Here is a 23744-nt window from a genome sequence, read left to right as displayed (position 1 = left end):
CGCCGGTGCTGTTGCAGCGCTTAAGCATCCCAGACCAACAGCAGCAGGAGCAGCAGTACAACCAGCATGTGCTGTAGAACCTGCTTATTCTGCGGTGCTTTGTGCTTACCGGCAACAGATGCAGTTGCTAACTAAATCTCATGTGTGTGTTGACTGATAAATGCTATTGACAGGCTTGTTGTGGTAGTAAATAAGGGAAGAACATATCTGCAGCGAAATGTTTTAAAGAACCTGAAGTTTCATGAAAAATTAAAAATAGTTAAGGAAAAAAATTCCATCGTGTTACTTGTCCTAAAATCCCACAATGCCACATTCCGTTCTTCCAATTCCTATTAGCCATGTTACATAACTTGATACTAACAGTACCTCATGCTTCTAAGAGTTACACATACAAACCTTTCTTACACTCAAATGTGACATTTACTGGTTGTATCATATTTGATAGAATTCCTTTACAGAATGGTGCTTGACTCACACATTTCTGGCTAATAACTACAGCTAAGCTCTGTGTTAATTCAGACAAGGCTGTTGTTTTGGAACAGTTATTTCTTTGTATTTTGTTTTCAGAAGTTTTGACTCTTTCTTGCACTGCTTCTCATAAGCACCTCTAAATGGATATTTAGGTACATTATTTGAGCAATTTTAGGCGTGTGGTACCCTTAACTACTTACTTTCATGCTGTTAGGTGACTGGGGATTATTTTTCTAATAGGTATTTCTGTCACTTAGCAACCCTCAGTGTCTTCAGAAAATTTTTTTTTTTAGCTTCCAAGTAATTTTCTTATTCAGAGTGGTAGTGCAAATTACAGACACGGCAGTGTTGATAGCATCACCAATACAAGGCAGTTATGTGTGTAGCCCAGTATCATCAGCTTGGTATTCTGTTGCATAAAAGTATTTTGCAAAGTTAGGAATATCAAAAGAAAAATAAAACCGTTGATATTTTTGTGGTCTTTCTACTTAGGCAATTTTCAAATGCATTAAAATGGGTGCTAAACTGTGTTTTCATGTATAAATTTGATTTAACCTGTCCAGGACTGTGAAATGTTAGATTGCCCATCATCTCTTAAACACTGTTGCTTGTTACTGCTGCCTGGTATTTCATTTTGCTCACTGTTGTTCTTAGTTTGAAAGAAGCACCTCTGAGGTCTTACTCTGCACACTTCTCATTTCAGGTTTCCTCGGGTACTTGCCAGTCTGATGCAGCTAATTCTACAGAACCCTGTCAGAAGTCGTCATTGTTTCAGTTTGCAGAGGTGAGTTTCTTTAAAAGGGGTTGTCTTCCCCAGTGTTGCCTTTTCAGAAACATCTGATGTTCAGCTGAAAGAGAAATCAAAAAAATCGTTAGCTGAAGTTCGTGCTTTTAGTTATTCCTTCTTTTAGGGTTTATGGTACTGGGTCATTTATCAAGTAGGTAGGTGAGACTCGGTGCAGGGGAGTGTGTTTAGGAGCATGGTGGGAACCCTAGGGCAATAATGCAGCTGTGGTTTAAGCAGTAATTTCGAGATGTGTCATTCCTGCACTTAGTTTTAAACTATAATCTTATTAACTAGAGTTTTAACATGTGTATTTAGATGTTCTGTTGTGTCCTTTATCTGTTGTGGCTGCTTTAGTCATTGACTCCATCAAAAATTAACTGTAGTTCTGGAGTTTCCAAAATTTTCTTCTATTCTGTTAACTACCAAATCTCTGTATGCAATTATGCTTTAGCTTTGCAATGTACGGTATTTTTGTTAACATATTTCCAGTTATTGCTAGAAGTGCAACTGTGATGGGTTTGTTTTTTAAAGTATACACTACTTCATTCATGTTTTAATGGATGTAATTGACATAAATAACATGACAAAAAGGAGGTTGCAAGGAATCCTGATCCTCTGCAAGCATCACTTTCTTGTTGGTATCTTTCCAGCTTCTGAAGTGGTCATAATCAAGTGGCATATAAATATTTAGCTGTATAAATATTCATTTTACAGGACACTGGGTGGTGTTTGAGTAAGGGCATATGGAAGGAAATTTTGTCATAGCAGGAGCTTCTTTTTTATTATTACCTTTTTTCATACCAGCTGTGAATCTGACTCCTGTATCTTCAGTATTCATTGCTGTGTGCACCTTCATATGCTTCCTTAAACATCCTCACTTGAGCAGATACGTTGCAGTCCTGGCACACAGGAAAATGTGATTTTTAATTATTCTTATTTGGTTGGTTGGGTTTTGTTTGTTTGTTTTACCATCGGCCCACAAGAGCTCAGATCTTAAGCTGGAACTCAAGGCTTTTGAAATGTTTTAGAAATAAACTAAAGCACTGCTGGGGTTTCTTATTAGAAAGAGGAAATGCCTGGTGTACCAGCAATGAAAGGCAATACTTAGAAGCTTGTAAAACTTGTTAATTCCAGTGTCACTTACGATACTTCTATGGTAATAATTCAACATTAATTTTCCAGTATTTCTGAGATGCTTCTGTATACTTACACTGTCAGCTAAGCAATGTCACACTTTGTGTACTACTTCTTGATAACTGTCTGATTCTTGAATTTCAGTGTTAAATCTTTTAAAGAGTAAGGCAAATACCTGCTCACTTAATTGTTTCAGTTCATTTTACAGTGCCCAAGCAGGATAGTGCCAGAGCCATGGGGTGGGCAGGAATTGTGTGCTGCAGGATACAATTTGCTAAGGGGTGGTGACCGCTGGCTTTTCCTTACCCATGGAGGAACTTCAGCAGGTGCCAGGAAATAAGCTCATCTGCACCGCTGAAACATTGGAACACCAGTGATCAGTACTTAGAAATGGGTATTAGCTAGTCTTACTTTCCAAGGATGTTAAACAGCCTGTAGTGAGGCTGCACCTAACCAGTGCACCATAGGTATGTGTGTCCGTGGCAAAATAATTGCTACTTGTACCAAGGTCTTATCTGCAACAAAAATAATTGACCAAGTTAAACAGTATAAAATGCACATACCTTTGTATCAGGGATGGATATGGTACCTCAAAGTACCTGCACGCATTTTGTCCCTGCCCACACTTACCTTCCATGCCGAGCAGCAATTTGTGCTCTATCAGCACCACTATTCTGCAGCCTCAGGTCTTTCGCTGAACTGTGAAATACAATATAGTATGAAGTTTTTGTTGCTAACCCTGTTTTGACATGTCAGCAGGCAAATAAAAGCCCTTCAAAAAAGTCTTAGCCTGTTCTATTGATCCTAGGAAAGATTTTCCTTGTGAAAAATAATTCAAGATCACCATTTCACAGATCGCCCATTCATTGTGTCTCCTGGAAAGCAGATACTATTCTTTGTACAGGTGTGCTGCCACTCATTTGCATGCTCTGAGGTACCAGGAATGTTTCTGTGTGATGGATCAGAAACATAGCACGTTGAAGTTTGATATTGCAACTGAAGAGTTAGGTAATACAAACACAACTCTTTTCCTGACAGATCTCTTCAAGTACATCACGACCTGGAGTCCCGGGAGATGTAAAACAAACTGAGGAGTCTGCATTATTTCAGTTTGCTGAGGTATAATGGCTGAAATATGGTGGGGGAGGATGGGAGGAAGCAAGGAAGCGGTAGGAGTTGTCACTGAATGGCTAAGCACCCTATCTTGTCAGGGAATGCCGTCAGTAGATGTTTATCTTCGTGACAGCATTGTGTTAAAGTCATGGGGGGAGTAACCAGTGACTGGATGGGATGCTGGCCAGTTCTACCAGCTGTAATGTATACAAAAAATACTGCGTTTGTGAATATTACCTGGCCTTCCATACCAAAGGACCACTGCAGACATATGTTCCAAATGGCCTTTTAATTTACATCTGGGAAAACAGCAAATAGAAGACACTCTGAAGTGACACAGTGTGCACTGCCTGTGGAAGGGGCTGCAGCAGTGCTAAATGGCAACGACTCTGGAGGCAGGAATCCTCTGAAAAAGAACCTTGCGGGTCAAAGGAAGCTTGTCACAGCAGGGATATGTAGCAGCATTGTTAGGTGGTGGCTTACAAAGGCTATAAATTACCCTTAAGTATGTAAGCTATCCTCCTTCCTCCACGTATTCAAGTTTTGGAGTTCTTAAAGACTGCTTTTAAGAATTTTTTTTCCCCCGTGTGTTTCATGTGCCTCTGTGAATTGACTTTCCACACATATGCTCTTCTTGCCCATTTGGGGGAGCCTGGTACTGCCGGCAGAATCGGTTCTGCTGCAGGTATCTTCAGGATGTGTCTGAAAAGGCTGGGATTGGAGCCGGAGTTAGTGTGGAGGAACATGACGGATGAAAAGATGCTCCGTTTGTTACTCTGCTTTACGTACAACACGATTCTTTCTGTTAATTGTTAAGCTAATTGTGTTCTATGTGGTTTTTAGCTTGGCTATGATGGACCTTGATACATTTCTTAAGAGGCTCAATTAAGAAAAATCAATGTACTGAATCAGGTGCCATAAAACACCTGACTAGAAACACCCCTATAAAAGATACAATAGAGCTGCTATCTCTAAACATGAAGATGTTTTCATATGTTCCACCTTTTCTAAGTTATAAGTTACTTTGGAAAGTTCTCTTGAGAAAATTTGTGGAATTGAGCAGGACGAAGACATGTGCTGAAGCCAACCTTTTAAACCAAGTAAGAGATAGAAGCTGGGAGAAGATTTCTTGTGAATTTATTGCATGAGTGAATCTGCTAACTTAGTCTGAAAAATCTTAGCCATCTTACCTAAAATTTCTGTTTCATTAAAATGTATCTGCAGAGCTGGACAGGGTATAAATTGCCTTTAGTACAGCATTTTCAAATTGTCATGTAAAACCTGACTTAGCCACACTTTAAAAATTTCAAAGAACCTAAAATCATTTCCTCTCCTAACTGAGCAAACAACAAAGTGACAAACATGAAAATTACCATACGGATGTGACCGTGCACTGGGGTGCGTACCACTGCACTGAGCCAGCTCATTTGGCACATCAGCGTGCGCGTATGAATCATCAAATAGTAGGTAGAAGAGATGCTTAGAAAGTTAATTAGAAACTGTTGAGGACAGTTTAAAAGTCAGGGTTAATCTCTTTTTCTGATAAAAAAAATACTAAAATGTGTGAGTGATCTGGAGGGGGCTGTATTTTTTGGGTTTTTTTCAGTGTCTGGAAATAAAGGACAGAAGTCTGGAAAAGAAAAAAAAAACAAACAAACAAACAAACAAAAAAAAAAAACACAAAACCCAAAACCAAAAAAACCAACCCTTCTTGGCCATGGTTGTTTTGGCCATTGTTGTTCCTCCTGTGTTACAGTGTTGTGGTGAGACCTCAGTGGCAGTGTCTAACCACGTTTTACCTATAGCTGTGGAAAAGTGGCATTTTTTGAAGACAACAGCCTGATTTCATTTAGGCTGTTCCAGGGGAAAGTAAGCTTTCTCCCCCTGCTATTAAAGCTGCTTGTTCCCTTTCCAATATAAGGGCTTTCATTTGCACAGGGTGTCTTTGTCAAGTTTGGCAAAAATCCTGTTCCTTACTGTGCCACTTCTTACTAGGTCCCGTCTGTCTGAGCGCATTGCCGCGCTTAGTAGCTAAATTGTGGTTAGCAGTTTGCAGTAGGCTGCCGTCAGCAGCGTACGGTGCTACAAAAGAGGAAAAGAGGGAGAGAAGGTAGGTATTTAGCCAGTAGCCAAGCAGACCTGTGAAGAAATGCGGAGCGTGCTGTGGTCTGATGTGCCTGGGACTTTTGGCACAGCTGTCCCAGCTCAGTTTTGGGTCTGGCTGGGTGGTTTTCGTATGTTCCCTTTCTCCTTGCCGCCCTTGCGGCAGGGCGAGGAGGAGTGCCTCTTCGCAGAGGCGGCGATTCCACCGAGCGGATCGGCCATTCCAAATGGACACCTTCACCCCAGGGGAACAAGCCCCCCATCGCTCATCAACAGCTGCTTCTGTGTCAAGGTAGCCAGGGATCTTTACGTCTTTACAGCCTCAGTTAGCCTTTCAGCTGGTTGTCTGTCATCAATTAAAGCTGATGAGGCTATGGCTAGTGAGGTGTGCCCCGTGGCTTGCCGCAAGAGCTGCTGGAAACCCCAGGTGAGGCTTGGCGGGGTCCTGTGGGTGCACAGCCAGGAAGACGATGTGACATCCTTGTAGGAGCTTTTTGAAATTTGGAGTGTGGCCCAGTTACGCTCTTGGCTTTCTCGTTCTGCTCTGATCCTGCTTGGTCCTACATTTGTCCCCTACATTTGTCCTCTCCATTCCAATGGAGAGCTGTTGTACAGGCCCGTGATTTTTGAGCACGGGCTGTGTTCCTTGGAACGGTGGCTGCGTGCAGGCTGGCTGCTCGCATGGGCTGGGTGCTGCCACCCTCCGTGCCGCGTCCGCCCTCCGTGCCGTGTGAGGGATGCAGAGCAGGTGGGACCCCAGCTCTCCTGGTCTGGCTGGATATGTGTCTGGCAATGGCAAACAGATGGTGGGGACGCTTCGTTGAGAAGAAACAAGAGTACCTGTTAAATTTAGTTAGCTAAACTTTCATCTGTTATTAAACAAAGAAAATTATTCTGCAGAGTGGAAGCCATGAAACTGCTAGTTTAACCATCTTAAAAACCAAATGAAGCCAACCCCCTTCCCCCAGACTCTTCAATTCCAGCTGCTTTTCCACCTAGCTTGTCTCTAGGTGATGTAATCCAAAACGACCACAGGCTGCATGCAGCAAGGTGGAATTTTCTTTGCCAGTCCAGCAGGTTACTGTCCTTTAAGAAAAAATGCATGCCTGTTCCTGCCCCATTCTCACTTACTCACTTTGAGCAGGCTTGTGTGCAATCCTTTCTGTTCATTTCTGTGCTGGGCAGAAGGTTTGGATCTGAAACTTTTTGTCAAAATGCCTTAAAGTCGGCTGTGTGAGAGCTAGGCAGTATCTTCTCTTCCAGCTTTCCCTTAAGTAAAGCTGTAACCTTCCCAGATAAGGCCGTTACGGAAAACAGACAAATATATTTGCTGTTTGCCTATATACTGAAATTATTAAATGTCTGTGTTGATGTGAAATGCTTATTCTAGGAGGGAAATGAAAAAGTACCACGGCACATGTTTCTTATGCAAACTAGAATGTAGTATAGTAGCTAAAATGCTGACCTGCATTGTAATAAAAGATAGTAATTTGATCCTGACGATCCCCGAGTTAAACCTGTATGTAAGACGGGGCTATTTGTGGTTGTAGTACTGCAGGTTCTGATTATTCTAATTAAAACTAGAAGATTGTGTTAAGACGGGGATTGAGATCTTTATCTCACTGATGGATCAGCCATCCTCTTCTGAAGTTTGGCCAGCAACTTTGGCAGAATGAGTTCTACGTTTATGTCTCTTGCAGCTTGTTTTCTTGACAAAAGAACTCTTTTGTTGAAGTGAGATGTTGGCTTCCTCTCCTCCTCTTAGTACTACGAGGTTCTCGCCTTTTGTTAGGAGCACCCATTGTCGAAAGGAAATTCTTTACTCTTTCCTCACATTGTGCATGAGGAGGCAGGATAAGCCTGCATGTTCTCAGGTTATACTTCAGTATGTGGGTGGTTTTCTGTCCCTTTTCTGCCATTTATATTGCACTGAAAAAAATCATTAAGAGCTGAGAATTTATTACAGTAGAAAGATAAAATTTTGAGAGCCTCTTCCTGCAAAGTGCAGTGTACGAGATCGTTTACTCCAGTGGGATCCTGAGCAGGTTCACTGAATTGTCTTAAGGCAAAACTGGGATTTTGAATTAGTTTAGTTCGATATTAAAAATTATTAATGCACATTCAAGTATTACTCACTTTATTTTAAATACCTTGCAGTAAAATCGATGTCCTGGATTGTGTTGGGGGTGTGGTGGTGTAATGGATCTCATCAAAAAATGAAAAGTAAACTCTTCCAATAATCTAGTTCAAAAGGAAAGACATGAAACATAAAGAGAAGGGCTAAGCTGATGATTTTTGCATTTGGAAATCACGGTCATAAGCTTGATTTTTGCAGTGAGGCAGGTGTCATGGAAACACTGGTGGTCTTGCCCCTAATCTTAGGGTTTTTCAAGGCTTCCAGGTCAAATACTGCCATGTAACACGTTGCCAAAAAAGATCAAATATGAAAAATAATGATTAATTCTTGTGTTGGTGAACTCACGCTGCGCTTGGAAGGAGGTCAGGAAAAATTTGGCTGTAAAAGCAATTCCCTGAAGTGCGGTGGTAGTTAGTTACTCAGCGCTGGTGCTGGCACACCAACATCTAGGCTAGATTTAGAAGACTAGATTTGATCTCCAGACATAAGTTCTTACTACTTTTTTCTAACTAAAGAAAGCAAAACAAGCAGTGCCTATGAGAACAAATGGTCCTTTTCAATATCTAACCAAATGTGAAATACTGCCCAGGCTTTCAGGGAGAATTTTATTTAACCTTGGTCACCACAGTTTATGTTTTTAAGCAACAGGTAGGTCATGGTCACTTATTACATAAAACACGCACAAAACACAGGGCATGACAGAATACTAGCTGTGGACAACACAAACATAGAAGAGAATCCATGAGACTAACCTAAGGATGAAATTCTACATTTGCTTGCATCCCGCTGACTTCTAAATGCCTGTTAAGCGTTTCTTGGATGGGATTGCCTATCTGAAATAGGGTCTTCTGCCAGAAAGATGTAAAAGTAATAGATTTAACTAACACCTTCATTTTTTCTCATTCTTTTTCTCTCTTCCTTTCTGTCTTTTCCTGTATGCCACAAATGTTTTCTCCTCTATTAAAACCTAGATCTCCTCCAATACTTCCCAGTTGTCAAGTCCTGAGCCAGTAAAGCACTGTGGGAAGTCGGCACTCTTCCAGTTGGCAGAGGTAAAGTTCTACCTATTAGTGTTCACAATGGGAAGGTGTGTGTATCTTTTCCCCAAAAAAAGTATGAATTGTTTAAGGCTTGCTCTAGTATCAAATCTGGTGTTTCAGAAGCGTAAGTTAGTAAATAATGGCATAGCAGGAGAATGAGGCAGTGGCAGTGGCCCCAGGGACCTGGCCTTTGTTTATACACTTGTTAAGGTGCGTAGTTCCTTGGAGACGGTGCAGAAAGTTATGTTGCTTTTTAGAAAAATTAGCCTTACAATGATAATAAAAGCAATGCTCAGATCAATAAGAAAGACAAGGAGGTGATGGCATTCTTAATGAAGAGCTGGACACCAGGATTCAAGAAGTAAGGCTTCGGTTATAAGGACAGTGCATTGCTGAATCGGGGACCAAGACAGGAGGGAAAAGCAGACTTCAGGGTCATCAGGAGTCTGTATGAATAGTTGGAAGTTGAAGCAGCAGATTAAGTTCTGAAATTGGCAGCTGTCAGCCGTAATCAAGGGTACTAGGTCAGGTTTCCCAAAAGTCCTAGAAATTCTCTATGAGTTTTAAATATAACCTTGTAGAGTTCTGCTCTTTGATGGGGATGAATCACTCAAAAACCTTTGAGGCTTGGTGCGCAAATACTATTCTTTTTGATGAATGAAAGATGAAGGTACATGCTGTATTCCAGGTAGATAGGGGAGGATGCTAGTACCTTACTCATACACATTTTTGTTGGGTTGTGTTTTTTCAAAATCACATCCTATTTCAAGGAGGAAAATGGTTCTCTGGATCCCATCTGGTGGCATCCAGCCGTGTATTCTTGCTGGTGAGGTTAATCCCTGTCAGGGGAAAAAAGAAAAAAAAAAAAAGAGATTGGAAGCACTGACATGAAAGTGTTTCATGCTTTGCTCCATGGATAGTAGTGCTACTGTCTGACTTTACAGGAACTCAGAGGAGTGGAGGAAAGCTGCCTTGCCCTACGGGCAGCCCCTGGCAGCAGCAGTTTGCGTGTGCAAGGGCGATTACACCTAACTGTGACCGGGCGCTTGAGTACTGCAGCCCTGGGGTGGCAGAAAGGCTGTTAATATTGAAGTCAGGGACAGGAGAAGTTTTCTTTCCAGGTGTCCTCTGGCAGGACAGCAGCAGGCTTTGAGTGGTGCGGCTCTGGAGTGGGGCTGCTGCTGAGTGCAGGCTGACGTGGGGGAGTGAGCATTAAAAATGGTGACGTGCCTGTGGGGCTTGTGACACTCTGATCTGGGGGCAGGACAGGTGCTTGTCCGCAGGGGCACAGGGTTTTTACTGAAGCTGGCAGAAAACGTGGCGCTAGATCTGGCAGTGTGACACCTGCGTGTTGGACAGGTTTCCGTGATCTCTCAGGGATTGTTCAGATGAATTCCTACAAGCCTAATTTATTATACAAAATGAATGTTAAAGGTTCTGATTCAAACGGAGAAAAACATGGCAGATGTGTTAAGCACATCCTCCTCGTCTCTAGCTCTTGTAGAGCATTAGTGCTATTGATTTATAATTTTTTTCCCTAGTTTTGGAGATCTTTATAACGTCTGATGGTAATTGGATAAGTAAAATGTGAGTGATCCAGCTTAAGTTTTCAGATAGCAGTTCAGGACCTGATTTGGAGCATCCCAAATAAACCATGTTCATTATCACCTCGAGGTGACTTAGGTTTGCAAGCTGGTTTGGCAGACGTCTGTGCCGTGCCACTGTAACTCCGAACCGCAGATGCTGCGCACTGGAGGGGACGGGAGGGCTGTCTGCGTGCTGCTGGCATGGCTGGCGCTGGCACGTGGGAGCCTGTCTGCTTCGGCACATCGCTCTGCTCCTCTTTGGTCGCTCTGCTCCTCCTTCATCTTTCTGCTTGGTGGATTAACCACTTCTGTCTTCTGCCCCACCCCGTGCCTGCCTTTTTGATATTTCACAGTATTTCACAGAAGGTGATAAAATAAAATGCAGAAGTGGGTTAAATTGTTTTTCCAAAAAATTCTGAGAACATCTAAGTTTCTAAAAATGGTTGGAGCAGCCGCTCTGCAGTCTGAAACTTGGGAGGCTGTTGCTGATCAGCTCTGCTGCATTCCTTGCAGTGCCTGAGTGAACGCTTTGTCTTTAGCCTTCAGTGTGGAGGCACAGGAGCGAAGGGAGGCCGGGGGGGTGGGGGGGGGGTGGGGGGCGGTGAGCATCACCTCTGCAAGGCAAGGAGACCACTGCTGCCGCGGGGTCCCAGCAGCACAACAACGCACTGAAAGTACTAAGTGGCATTTTGCAGACTGGAGCTGTAATGGTCAGAGCTTGGGAGATGCTGTGAAGAGCTGTGGTTGCCAGGAGACATAGAGAAAATTTTTATTTTCTTTATGGCGATGGTGGGTTGATTTCTGCAAAATGGGCTCCCGTTGGTTGAGAGCAGTGAAAACTGAGATTGGGGCAGGGGGGATAGGGGGAGCTAAAGGTTGTAAACACTACAGTTTCCCAGTCCCTAGACTTCACCTCTAAGGAAGCAAGTATAAGAAACCTGCAAGCCTCATCAGATATTATGGGATATGTCCTTAAAAATAGAACACTTTCTTCTTCGTACAATCCTGAGACTGATGCTTTTCATTTTTTTAGGAAAATACCATTTCATTGCACTTAGTTCAAAATTGAAACCAAACACTAAAGTATTGCAGAGCATCACAGCTTGATACAGGAAAAAGGTTCTGGAGAATAATCAGCTACCTGCTTGCCAGGCAGCCTCCCGTACCCTGAGGAGTCACAGAAGTTACTGAAGGCTTGAAGGCTCCCAATTCACTCTGGTTTCATACCAGCTCTTCTGTATGAGTCCTGTAGGACACACCAGCAGGCAGTGCCGTAGCCTGACAGGAGTAAGCTTAACCGATGACAATGAAATGGTTTTGCAACCAAGCCTCCAAAACCACCAGCAGCTGCGTCACACGCTGGTGTAGACTGGTGCTCAGCTGCTGGAGGCTGCCCGTATGTGAGAGCGTGTGCCTCAGCTCATCCTGCTCCTCAGAGACAGTCCCGACCAGAAGGTCCCAAAATCTGCAAATACCTCTTGGTGCCCGGTGGTACTGTCCACCAGAGCAGTGGTGGAGCAGGGGGTTATTTATACCAGCATGCACGGGTCTGCACTTCTTTTTCAATATATAATCTTATGAATGGATTTTGGGAAAAGGGAGGAAACAACCCGTTGAAAAGCTGTGTGGTAAACAGAAAAGAATTGTGCTGGTAAAAGAATGTTGTGATTTTTTTTTTTCTCCCCTTCTGGTTTTTTTTTTCTTTAGATTTCTTCAAGTACCTCCCATTCAGGTCCCGATTTAACAAAACAGTGTGGAACATCAGCATTGTTTCAGCTGGCAGAGGTAATATTAAAACACTGGTGACTAATTACCACGGGTGCAGTGGGGCGGAGAAGTTAATGATGGTGACTGCGGAAGCCTGGAAGGCAGAACAGAGCTACAGTTATAATTACAGTGGTGCTTACGGAGGCGTGGGCTATGGGGGCTTGGGTGCCACAAGTCAAGATTTCCCAACTAGCAGTCACCTTGGAGGTTTCTAGGAGTCTGTGCTGCAGCTGAGAAGTACCACCAGGCCCTGGTGGCAAAGGGAGTTTCCAACCACTGTTGGAATTGTTTAAATTCCTGGCTTGGGGTTTGGAGTTTTAACTGTTTGGTTTGGCCGGGGGGTGCAGGGAGATGAGAGGGAGGGCTGGATTAGTCTGTTACTCGGATTGGGTCATTGCCATTACAAATTCTTGTTAAAGGTCATTAGTTACTTTCATTTATTTTTGCTTTTCATGTATCCTGTTTCTTGAAGATGGGGAATAAACAGGTCAATAACTTCTACAGAAACGGGTACTCTCAGCAGATCCTCCTTCTGGGAACAGTTAAAAACAATGGCCCGTTACTGAAATGCTGTATTTCATGTGTTTCTAAGCTTTCCCAATCTTAAAGACTGGATCGCAAGTTTATTTAGAGCCCACCAAATCAGAAGTCACGTTTTTGTAGCCACATCCATAGCCCTCTGTACTATAGGCTACTGCAGAAGAAAGAAAGGTATCAAGAAAAAAAAAATTTCCATTGGTTGTGGGATGGCATGGATTCGACTAGCGAAATATTGCTGTCCAGCGAGTTGCGTTTTAAAGATTGATCTTTACCTTTTGAAAATCACAGACGGTGTTTACATTGCAGTGCAGTAAAAAAGTTGCAGAAGTACCTTGGTACCAAGAACCCACCTCGGCAGAGCTGAGAGCTGCCCCGCTGAACCTGCTTCCCCATAGACGCTGCCGGCCGAGCTGCCGTGCTTGCAGTGCTCAGCCCAGCCTGACCTGAACCAGATCAGGAGTTTCTACCCTGTGCAGCAAGAATTTTGCAAACTTAACTGCAAAACTTTCTGTCCTTGGTGTTATGCTCATACTTATATTGGTGTAAGAGCTATTTTTAGTTTGCCAGGATAAAACGCCTTGCCAGTTTGAGAGACCTGGAACGGACCTAAAGAGAAGCCAGTGATCCAGAGCGCACATCCATACTGACCACATGGCCCGTGGGCTGAGCTTCAGGACAGGGAAACCCCTGATGTCTGGTTCAGAGCAGGCTTCTTCCGTCTGGTTTTGCTCTGGGTGGCTGTTTGGTTGACATTTGTTCTAAAACCAAGATCCCAAATAGCCCTGGAATTCAGCTTGGGGGCTTTGAGAGGGAGTGAGAAGAAGGAGCATGGCTTGTCAGGGGCGGGTGGTGCTGTGAAGGACCCCTCTGCAGCGGTGTCCGCAGAGCTTACAGGTCATCCACACCCGAGCGGGTCTCCCAAGTCAGTGCTGTGGGAACATGGCAGTTTGAGGACCTTTTTACAGCTGTTTTTTTGAATATCACTGTTCCTTAGACAGTGTGAGGGGTTTGGTTTCCATTAATGTTATCTCCAGGAGGAGATAACCATGGCAACCACTGCTGCTTTGCAGCTCTTCGCAAAATAAGTCTGTGACACGAGAAGAAAGATTTGGAAGGCTTTTTTTACTTCCTTCCAAATTATTTTTCGCATTCACGTAAAGGAGAACCATCTCGCTGACTGAGATTCAGTTAACTTCCCCCCCCACCTCCTTCAGGGCCATTTGGAAAACGAAGGGAAAAATTGTATGTCGAGACATTTGGGAGTTGAAGGGGGTATGTCTGTGAGACGTCAAGTAACTTGTCTGTGGCCGTAGTGAGAAATACAGCATTGATGCGTTCATTGAGGGAATTGTGAAAACCAAGCAGTGGGTTTCCAGGTTATATAAAAGGCACTTAAAAAGATGATGGAAACACCACTGAGATCAGTTGGAGCCTTTTGCTGTTAGAATATAGAACCCACCAGCCTTATTCTAGCATTAGCCATCATCGTGCCACACCGGTTTCGCCGTGTTTTCGGTACAGTCCTTAGCGTAGTTTGCGGAACTAAGATGCCAGAGAGGTTCGCTCTGTAATGCTCCTGTAAATATGGGTAGGTGACGTTAACAGTCGCTGTTTGTTTCATGGGACTGTTTTTAAACTTGTTTTAGATGTGCCTTGCTTCAGAAGGAGTAAAAGTGAAGGAACCTGGAAAAACAAAAGTGGAAGCACCGGAAGATGTGGGAGGGGAAGCTCCAGAGGAGATGGATGTAGAACTGGAGAAAACAACAAAAGACTCCTGTAAAGAAAAAGTAGAACAATCGGGGATAGAGAAAATGCAAAACTGGGATGAGACAAAAGCTGAGGAATTAGAAACTGCAAAATACAGAGATTTTACTAGTCTTGCAATGGAGAACAGTCCTTTTGAGAGAAGTGATAACACAAAGGATCACATGTGCTGCTCTCCAGAGCTGTCGGTGGCTGACATGAATATCCTGGGGCTAAAGCCGGAAAAGATAAAGAAGAAAAAGAAAAAAAATAAGTTGGACCGGCACACAAATGAGAAATCCACCCCCAAGAAACCTTGTAAAAAGAGGCAGTCCTCCGAGTCGGACATTGAAAGCGTGATGTATACCATTGAAGCCGTGGCGAAGGGGGACTGGGGTGCCGAGAGACTCGCAGAAACTCCCCGCAAAAAACCCCGTCCCATCTCAAATGTGAAGGGAAGCATGTTGGATACAAAATCACCAAAGAAAAAAGTGAAATCGAAAGAAAAGAAAACATCAAAGGAGAAACCCACGGAGACCACCAAAGAATCAAAGCCTCCTGATTTCCTTAGTATTGCAGCCAGCAAGGAAGTACCGTGCGAGGCTTCTGATAACATTAAAGTGGAACCACTGACCCCAACAGAGGAGGTGGTACCCCAGAGCTTACCAGGACAGGTCAAAACTGAGGACAGTGACTGTGTTAAAAAGATAGAAACCTGTGGCTCCAGGAAATCGGAGAGATCTTGCAAAGGTGCTCTTTATAAAACTCTGGTGTCAGAGGGCATGCTGACATCTCTGCGTGCTAACGTGGACAGAGGTGGGTGGCTTTGAGTGTTTTATTTACAGCATGAACCGCAAAAGCCTGCCTGGAGCAGGAGGAGAAGCGGAAGCCAGTGTTTAAGCTGGAGCGTGAGCGGTGTGTGATGGGGGTGCTGTGTCTGGTCACCTGAGATGCTGGGGGCAGGTGGAGGGGACAGGCTGCGTGGTCCAGGGCAGCTCTGCTGAAGGCCTGTGCTCCATCTTCCTACTTCCCTCACAAACTCTTAACCTCTCCCATTTTATTCCTTGTGATCTGAACAAAGATTTAGTTTCTTGGCTGAAGACTTTATTGGTTGACTTGTCAGCCTGCCGATAGATGTACGCGGGACCTGTGTTGCATGTAACCCTGAACAATTAGCTTGTTTCTGTATAACGACTCTTGTGGTTGCGAGCATAGTTCTCAGTCTTACAAGAGGCAAACGTGTTGTGCTTTTGCTTTGCTTGGTAGTTTTGCTGTAGGTGGTGGCCATGTGGAAGGATAAATTTGAGATAATTTCTGGAAGCTTTCAGTGAGACGTCTTGAAATGTGTTTTTCCCATTAGTTGATTTATATGTGTAATTGGAACAGTCAGAAAAGGAAAAGATGTTTGTAATTTAGAGAAGTTTATTACTGTCAATCTACTCCTCTCTTTCTCCTCCTTTCTATCTGGAGAGGTCCTGACTTAAGAGGTAGTATAAAAACCAGGAGGGAGGGGTGCACAGAAGTAGTTGCCAATATCATTAGCCAGTTTAAAATAAACAAATGTTTTGCAAGCCCTTCAAGAAGGTCAGGCATCATAGGTTGCGTTACTGAATGGGTACACAAGTTCCTTCTGAGCCCACTTTGTTTTGGCGCGTTTTTCTAAAGATGAGAAACAATTTTCTGCCTTCATCCCAGGAAAAAGAAGCTCAGGAAAAGGCAACTCCTCAGATCATGAAGGATGCTGGAATGAAGAAAACTGGGCTTTTTCCCAAAGTGGGACAAGTGGGAACAAAAAACTGAAAAAGCCTAAGGCAAAGGAAGAGTTTGTTTTTGGGTAAGTTGCAGCTTAACACTGTTCAAAGTTTTAGTTAGGTCAGCCTGGTAACTTCAGAGCGAGTCCTCCTCATTGCATGAACTGCATCCAGCACCCAAATAATCAGTTACACAGAATTCCTGAGCGTTGCAAGCCACGATGGGCTGAGTCATGCTCTAGATACCTGTTGTTTATATACCGAAGTAATTCCTTGGAGATCTTTCCTGGTTTACTCTATTGTAAACAGAATTGAATTACATTATTTGCTTAATTCTAAAATAAATGTGCAATATTTACCTACTTAAGAGGCGGTGAAGAGGGTTACTTGTCTTTTCAGAGCACTTTGCAAGCAGTATTTAAAGTTCAGTGTAGGTGTTCAATCATCATAAACAGAATTAGACTAGAAAGAATAGATCCCTTTGCCCTCTTGGAGGGATTACTTACAGAGGAAGAATAAACAGTGTTCTACTGTTGGCAAATAATTATGATAAATGTATCATTTTTCCATTGTAGAGGAAAGATACTCAAATCATTCATGTATGCTGTGAAGAAATTAAATATTTCAGAAGAATAATTAATGATTAGAGGTGCATTCAAATGTAGCAAGGGTGCACAGAATTGCTTTTCTAGTATATGAATAACCATTTTTGTCAGTGTGTTACAGATTTATTTAACTGCAGGCGTAGTTGTTAAATCTGCTTAGCCGTTCATACGTACTTGCAAATTCTTGAAGACTCCCAATTATCTGAATTCAGAGGGTGAAAATGAGTTAAAAAGGAGTAGATTTTCCACGCTTCATGCTTAAAATTGTAATATGTTTCTTTTGTGCAGGCTTGCAGTAGCCTTTTTTTATAACCTGGTCTTATGTGAAATTTAGCTGCAGCTCACTTTACAGCAAAGATACTAAATTGATGACAGTCTCCAAGTCCTCTTTGCTTGGAATGATCAAGGAAAAAAAAAATGGAACACTTCCTGTATTTTCAGTGCATTGTATATAAGTTTTGTAAATATTCTTTAAATTTGAATTGAAAGACTGAAAACTTTTCACACCACTAGGTGTCTAATAAGAGATGTCACTAAACGCCTCTGCTAGCAAAAAAAAAAAGAAGTTACAAATCATTTATTCCAAGTAGCTAGGCAAATTGTGTAAATAATTAGTTCACTTGAGAAATAATGTTCTCCCATCATTAGCTGGCTGGATGGGGAAATATTTGCCAGTCTTGCTTCTTGGTTTAGTCATGTCATTAACGGATCTTATTTAATGAACTCTAAAGGCAGAATCAGTGGTCTGAGGAGCGTGAGTGCTGGAGCAGGTATCCATTATCCCTGTTCATTGCACTACCTGATCCTCTGGCTGCTTGAAAAGCTGGTTTTACCTCTGCCTGCGCCTCTTAACTCTTTCTGCTCCCTTCAGCATCACCTTTCAGCCTCATTTTTTTTGTGCGTATAGGGGGGGGGCGTCCCTTTGGAATGATGTCACTCTCCCCGTGTCCTCTTACCTTCTCCATCAGTAGCTGCCCACGCTTCCCGAGGGTCGGTCAGGTGTGCTTTGGCCGCCTGCTGCCCGCTCCTTTGCCCAGCTCTGCCCGCATGTATCTCCTGGCAGGACTGGGCTGCACCACACGAACACCTCAGCTCAGCTACGTGCGTCTAATCAGGCTTGTAAGATGCTCCGAAAATTCATAATAATGTGAATGATTATTTTTGACTAATTAATCGCTGACCTAGCGATAGCGGTGGTCTCCACCGCCTCCATGCCACACAAGCTATGAATTCCAGGGTGGCAGGTCGTCTGCTCTTGGGGTTGGACCTTCCTAATTAGAGCTGCAACCTCTCATGTGCCCTGGGGGCAGACAGCGAGGCAGGTGGCACCAGGCAGTGGGGAAGGGGCAGGTGATGGGATGCCGTGACAGCTGTCAGAGCAGAAAACCAGCTTGTTTTGTGGCTGTCGGGGAGCGTCCACATGGAAGGGAAAGGTAGCAGCACCAAGCACCACACATCAGGTATCTTTGTGATTCCAAAACAAAGCGTGTGTGCACACACAAAAAAACCCCAAATAAACCAACCCCACCATGCAGAAGCCTGCCAGGAGCCCAGGCTGTATTTTAAGATGGAAGATAGCTTACCGAAAGAAGTAATGATTACAGAGATAAAATGAAGTATCATTCTGTGTACCAAAGCTTTCAGAATGCTATTTGCTTCAAGTGCTGCTTCAGCAAGCAGGGAGAAATGCCGTGTTTCTTGTGATACTTCCAAGTGCATAGTGTGCAGGGCAGGGGCCACCCCTCCGAAGTCATGCCAACTTTTGTCAAGTTTAGGTTTTCCGTAGCAAACAGAATTCAAGGCAAGTACAAAATGTCATTATTCCCCTGTCATTGATGGTGCTATTTATAATCTGCCTAGCTGCGTGCACTGCCTTTTATTAAAATACAGTTCCTTCCTATGCTCCTGCCTGGCTGCAAGAATTTGCTGGAACAGAGTCCTTACGCAAGCCAGCGTAGCCATTACAGCCATGCTGCCCTGCTGGGGTGGTTTGTTGTATTCCCTCTGGCTGTTAGGAACAACAGTACGTGTCGGTGGAGTTCTTCAGCTGTAGGTAATCCGGCTGGAGCCACTCGGGGGGCTGAGGTGTGAGGGGTGCTGGGCTGCCTGAAAGCGTGAGCTAATTGCGTTTTTCTTCTCAGGACAAAATATGAGGGGAGAAAATACAATGCCCCAAAACAAACACAAAGCTAATTCCCACCCCGAAGCATCAGGTTTGAGAGTATCCCCAGAAGATTGAACAGTTTGACGTTTTTCTTCTGGTTTGAGTTGTAGTTGTTTTCATCCCAGTGTGAGGACTTTTATGTGAAGTTATTTTATTGGTTGGCTTATTTATTGGCTTTACTGTCTTTTTTTCATTCTCCTCACAGAACAGACAAATCTCCTGCATGAATCTGTGCAGCAAACAGAGCTAAATGTCACCAGTATGACATTGATGTGTTTATTTTTTCCAATTTTAATATGTGCAACTAATGTAATCAATGCCTACTGAGTTACAAATGCAGAAGCTGGAGAGTACTCTCATCCCAAAGCTGGATTAATATATACTAGTGTGATGTTTACAGTGTATGTCTGTGCTTATCCCTTTCCCCCTCCCTCTGTGTAGGTAGGTATGTATATACACACACCGCACACGTGCTCCTAAACAATATGTTTTTTCTCCAAAAACAGAGTTACCTTTAATTTGATTGGTTTTGTTTCCCCTTTAGCTTAGCAAAGTTGGAAGAAGAATTTGAAAAGAAATTCAACAGCCTCCCTCAATACAGTCCTATTACCTTTGACAGGAAAAATTCAGCTGTTCCGAGGAAAAAGAGGAAGGTTGGAAATGGCTCATCTGAACAACCAAAATCCAACAAAGGTAAATTACCACGCGTGATATATTCTTAAGCAACAAGAGTGTTACGACAAGCTCAGGAATTCAGACGTTCTTACTTTACTGTGATTTTTGAAAAGTGTGAAGTCAAAGAAAAAATGTTCTAGGGCTGCAGTTAGTTGGTTCTCAGTGGGTACGTTTTCAGGCTGTACCCTTGCTTCCTGGGTTTCATGCTGAGTAGGACTGATTGGAGTTTGTGCAGGAAATACATTCCTCAGAGCAAGCAAACTTACCAAAACCACAAATGTTTGTGAGGTGAGTGAATTTGACAAGTTTTCCCAGGAGAAAATGGGGGAGATATGGCAAGTGATCGAAAGGTTACATTTTGGTATTTTTCAAAGCGTAGCTTTATGCCGGTTTGCATTTCACTGTAATTTTAGGCTCTATAAATTAAAACATAAGATCCCAGAGATGTCAGAATGAAACATTTGGATTTTTTTTCCATGAAGATTTTAACTTTCGATCCTAAGTCCTGACATGGTTAAGAAAAGGTTAGAGGACAGGAAAACCAATTCCATATCCAACTCTGTTGCTGTGGTTCTTGGAGGGAGAAACTCATGACACGTGGCTGCTTTATATACAGACAGCCTGTGACACAGAGGTGGTAGAGAAGTGAGAGCGTGGTAGGGAGAGCTGCTTTTAGACTGTGGCAGAAATACTGATGCACACATATGGTACAGAAATATCACCAAATGAAGGAATCATGTACCAGTAATTGTGCAAGACAAAAGGATGCTCAAAAGAATCCTCATTGTGCACGGTTCACAATGTGAAGCTGGTTTCCTTTTTTGCTGCTGTGGCAGTTCCACTGACTGACAGGTTTTCAGATCTAATACGGCTATTTTAGCCAGGTGACCCTGGATTAGGTCTGTGCCTTTTGAATGGTTCACAAATAATCACATTACAGTATGCAGGATTGAGCAGCTGTTCTTTTCTAGTGCACGCCAAATTTGGTATTGATTTTTTGTATTTATATAATTAGATGTGGAACAGTCACCTTTGCAAAATTAGACTTGTGCTAGTACCAAATGAGTCCTGGCTTTAAATGCCTTTCATTTTTTCTGTGGTGTGTATTTGACAGAACTTCTTCAGTCAGCATGAATGGATTGTTTTGCAGTATGATAATGCAGTGGTTAATTAAGCAGCACCTGTTGGGAATGAGATCTCCTCCTCTGTGGTGGTCTGGCAGTTGAAGTTGCAGCTCCTTGGGTTTCTCGCTACAGAATTTACCTGTTCACATGTCTGTGGACCCTATGTTGTGTGAGAATGGCATGCTAGAATGCTGCCTCCAGTCAGGTAGCCCAGAACTGCATTCTGCTTTTGGCTAGGTCCATTGGCAGGAGCTTAATTTTTATCCTTGTTTGCATCACTTAAAAAGCTTTGGATTATATTCAGCTGTGTCTCAGGGGAAGGTCAGAAACGTAACTGCAGGCAGGTTACACGCCTGATATCAGTAGTTTTGGCACAGTCCTGTGGAGGAGGCCGTGGAGCACTTACCTCTTGCTGACGATAAGGGCTCTTTAAACCAAGGCAGCTGACTGCACGGAAGCAGATGGCAAACAGGCACATGAACTTTTCCACCAACAGAGCTGTAGAGTTGCAACAAGCAGCCCCAGGGCAGGAATATCTGATAGTGACACTGCTGTTTCTGTAGTGAACATCTAACCACAGCCCCAAACTAAATCCAGATGGAGCTAGTGATATCTGCCTCTAATTTCAACAAATGTTGAATTCACTCAAGTTGGCTGAGTGAGCTGTCAGCTCGTGTCAGTCATTCCAGCGCCCTGCAGAGCGGAGCTCGCTCTCGAGGTAGCTGAAAAACTCTCCGACAAACCATTTTTCTTTTGGAAAAGAAAGATTGCTAAAACAGTAAATACTCCATGGCAATGGGTTGATTTTAATTTGTTTTATTTTGTTAGGATGCAAGTTGTGGATTTGAAATGACCTGAGCCAAACGGCGTACAAGCAGGCTTAGTAGCTTAGTGGGGAAACTGTTCTGGCTGAGCCAAACGTTCATTAGGCTGAATCCTCAATTTAATTTGCGGGGTACTGACAAGCCACTCAGCCTCGTCATGCTGTCAGCTTGCCTGTGGACTGGGACGAGGCCAGAGACGGTTAGGGAACACTGACCTCCAAAGGTGTTAAGCAGGCAGGTCTGCGTCCTGGGCTCCTGCGAGGATTGCAGGAGGTGAAAACGTTGTATTGTGCAAGATGAGGGAGCTTGCTTTGCAACGGTTCTGGGGTTTTTGAGTTACCACGGGTTTTTACACCATCAGAATTAAACAAAAGTGACATCTTGCGATGTGATGAGCATGAACTGTGAAGTGTCGTCATAGCTGTAGGGGTGTGACTGTGCTGGGATGTAGGAGACTGTAACTCAGCTCTGCAGTGCCCTGCGTTACTGTGTCACGTCATGGGGGGTTGTTCCTGCTGCTTTGCTCTTCCTCGGGGTGGTCCCTGGCTGTAAGGTAATCAGAGAAATCAAAGAAAAGTCCAGCACAAATAGTGCCTGCTCGTGGCTGGGACCTCTGGATGTTTCCAAACAGATCATAATCTCTCGGGGTAGGTTTAGTAAACCCTCTTTAAAATCATTCCCTGCTTTTTCTGAAGGAGCATCTGCAGGATCCTAAACTTCCCAGGCGTTCACAGTTTTCAGACAAGTGCTTAATTTTTGCAGTCTGCAGATCAGTGCCCACTAAATTACATTTAGACCTTGGAAAATAGGTTGGAGTGTTGGGCACTGAGAACTTCCCCGGGGTGTTAGGTGAACAAAAATGGAGAAATGTTTCTGTTTAACACACACTCCCAACTTGGGGCTGTATGTCTTAATGTGTTTTATTTTGGGGTAAATGGTGCCAGATTGATTTTCTGTCAAATATCATTAACCTATACCTACGAGAGGCCTGCTCTGCTGTCCAGCCCGAACAGCCGGGGTTGTCGGGACGTTTTCTTTCTCCTAAGTGGAAAATGCGTGGGACGGTGCCCACCGACTCCTTCCATCGTGCTTGGCGTGGCCGGTCCTCGCATCAGCCAGCTCTTTTCACGTGAAAACACCTGGAGAACCCTGGAACGTGAAAGCTCTTTCAAATCCACATGTATAAGAGGAAATTTGAACTTTAAGAGAGGCAAATTTTCCCCCAGACCTTTCAGAATTGTCCAAATTCTGCTCCCACTGAAGCGAACGAGGGTCTTTCTTCAGCGGGAGCAGGGCTGGGCACACCAAAACGCTGTGGCAAATTCTACCTCAGGCATTTTGAACCGGGAGTGTGCATATACAATAATAATGTCACAAAATGGCTGAAAATACAGCTATACTGAATCTGTGCAGATGGCCTGCTCTGACATTTGCTGGAGCTGTGACTGATTTTTATTTTTTTTTTTCTCCTTTCCAATGGCATATGTGCCAAAACATCCCACCACACAGAAGTCAGCAGTCTGCAGTGAGTCACTAATCCGCTTGTATGCAAAAATGAGCAACAGGCATAGTCATTATTTCTGCCCTGTGCTGTGAAGAAATGCTCACTTACACACTTAAGCACTTAAGCTTTCGTTTTGGGAAGGCAAGGAGAGGAATGCATAGTGTGCTTTTATTTGGGAAAGGGATTGTCTAAATTTTTTTTTTTTTGGTCTGTGGCCTCTAGGACTAGAAATAAAGCATCGGCTTAGAACGGATGCTTCTTCGTGGCATTCCTCTCGGTCTTGGGTTGGGGGGGCTGGGGGTTGGTTTTGCTCAATTCAAAGCATTCACATGCCTGGAGATCGCATGCTGTAATGTTCCAAAGATCATGACCTAAAAATACAGTGTCTGCCCCCCGAGAGATGCAGAAATGCACAGCCAGATCTGTTTGTCCTGGATCAGATTCAGGCGTTCTCTCTTTGATCAGGCCCTTTAAAATAGGCAATTTGGAGAGCAGAGGGGGCATGTGCCTAGAAATGTGGAAGAAATGCAGTTACGGTTCGTTATTTATGGTGGGTTTGTTTTCTTGCCTGCTGCTTCCCCAAGCAGCTGCTGCTGGCCATAGCAAGGATTCCCAGGAGGAAATCCCACCGCCCTCCGTGAGCACAATGGGCAAGCCAGGGATTAGCAGGTGGCTA

At 43.6% G+C, this 23744-nt stretch overlaps 1 protein-coding gene across 16 annotated transcripts in view; it reads left to right on the top strand.

Moving 5' to 3' along the window:
- BBX (BBX high mobility group box domain containing) overlaps positions 1 to 23744 on the top strand; it is a 145960-nt gene that overhangs the window by 99297 nt on the left and 22919 nt on the right. For 13 of the 16 annotated variants that reach the window (XM_040583133.1, XM_040583131.1, XM_040583135.1 and 10 more), the window contains 7 exons: positions 1175 to 1255; positions 3431 to 3511; positions 8717 to 8797; positions 12079 to 12156; positions 14325 to 15237; positions 16117 to 16255; positions 19486 to 19634. In XM_040583133.1, coding sequence (XP_040439067.1) covers positions 1175 to 1255; positions 3431 to 3511; positions 8717 to 8797; positions 12079 to 12156; positions 14325 to 15237; positions 16117 to 16255; positions 19486 to 19634 — 1522 coding nt within the window. The remainder of the gene's footprint in view (positions 1 to 1174; positions 1256 to 3430; positions 3512 to 8716; positions 8798 to 12078; positions 12157 to 14324; positions 15238 to 16116; positions 16256 to 19485; positions 19635 to 23744) is intronic. The other 3 variants (XM_040583120.1, XM_040583123.1, XM_040583121.1) reach the window with 2 other exon arrangements.

Source organism: Falco naumanni, chromosome 2 (genome assembly GCF_017639655.2).
Source record: "Falco naumanni isolate bFalNau1 chromosome 2, bFalNau1.pat, whole genome shotgun sequence".
In the NCBI taxonomy this organism is placed as follows: Eukaryota; Metazoa; Chordata; class Aves; order Falconiformes; family Falconidae; genus Falco; species Falco naumanni.
The sequence above is the reverse complement of the archived record's forward strand: the minus strand, read 5'-3'. Positions and strand labels throughout refer to the sequence as shown.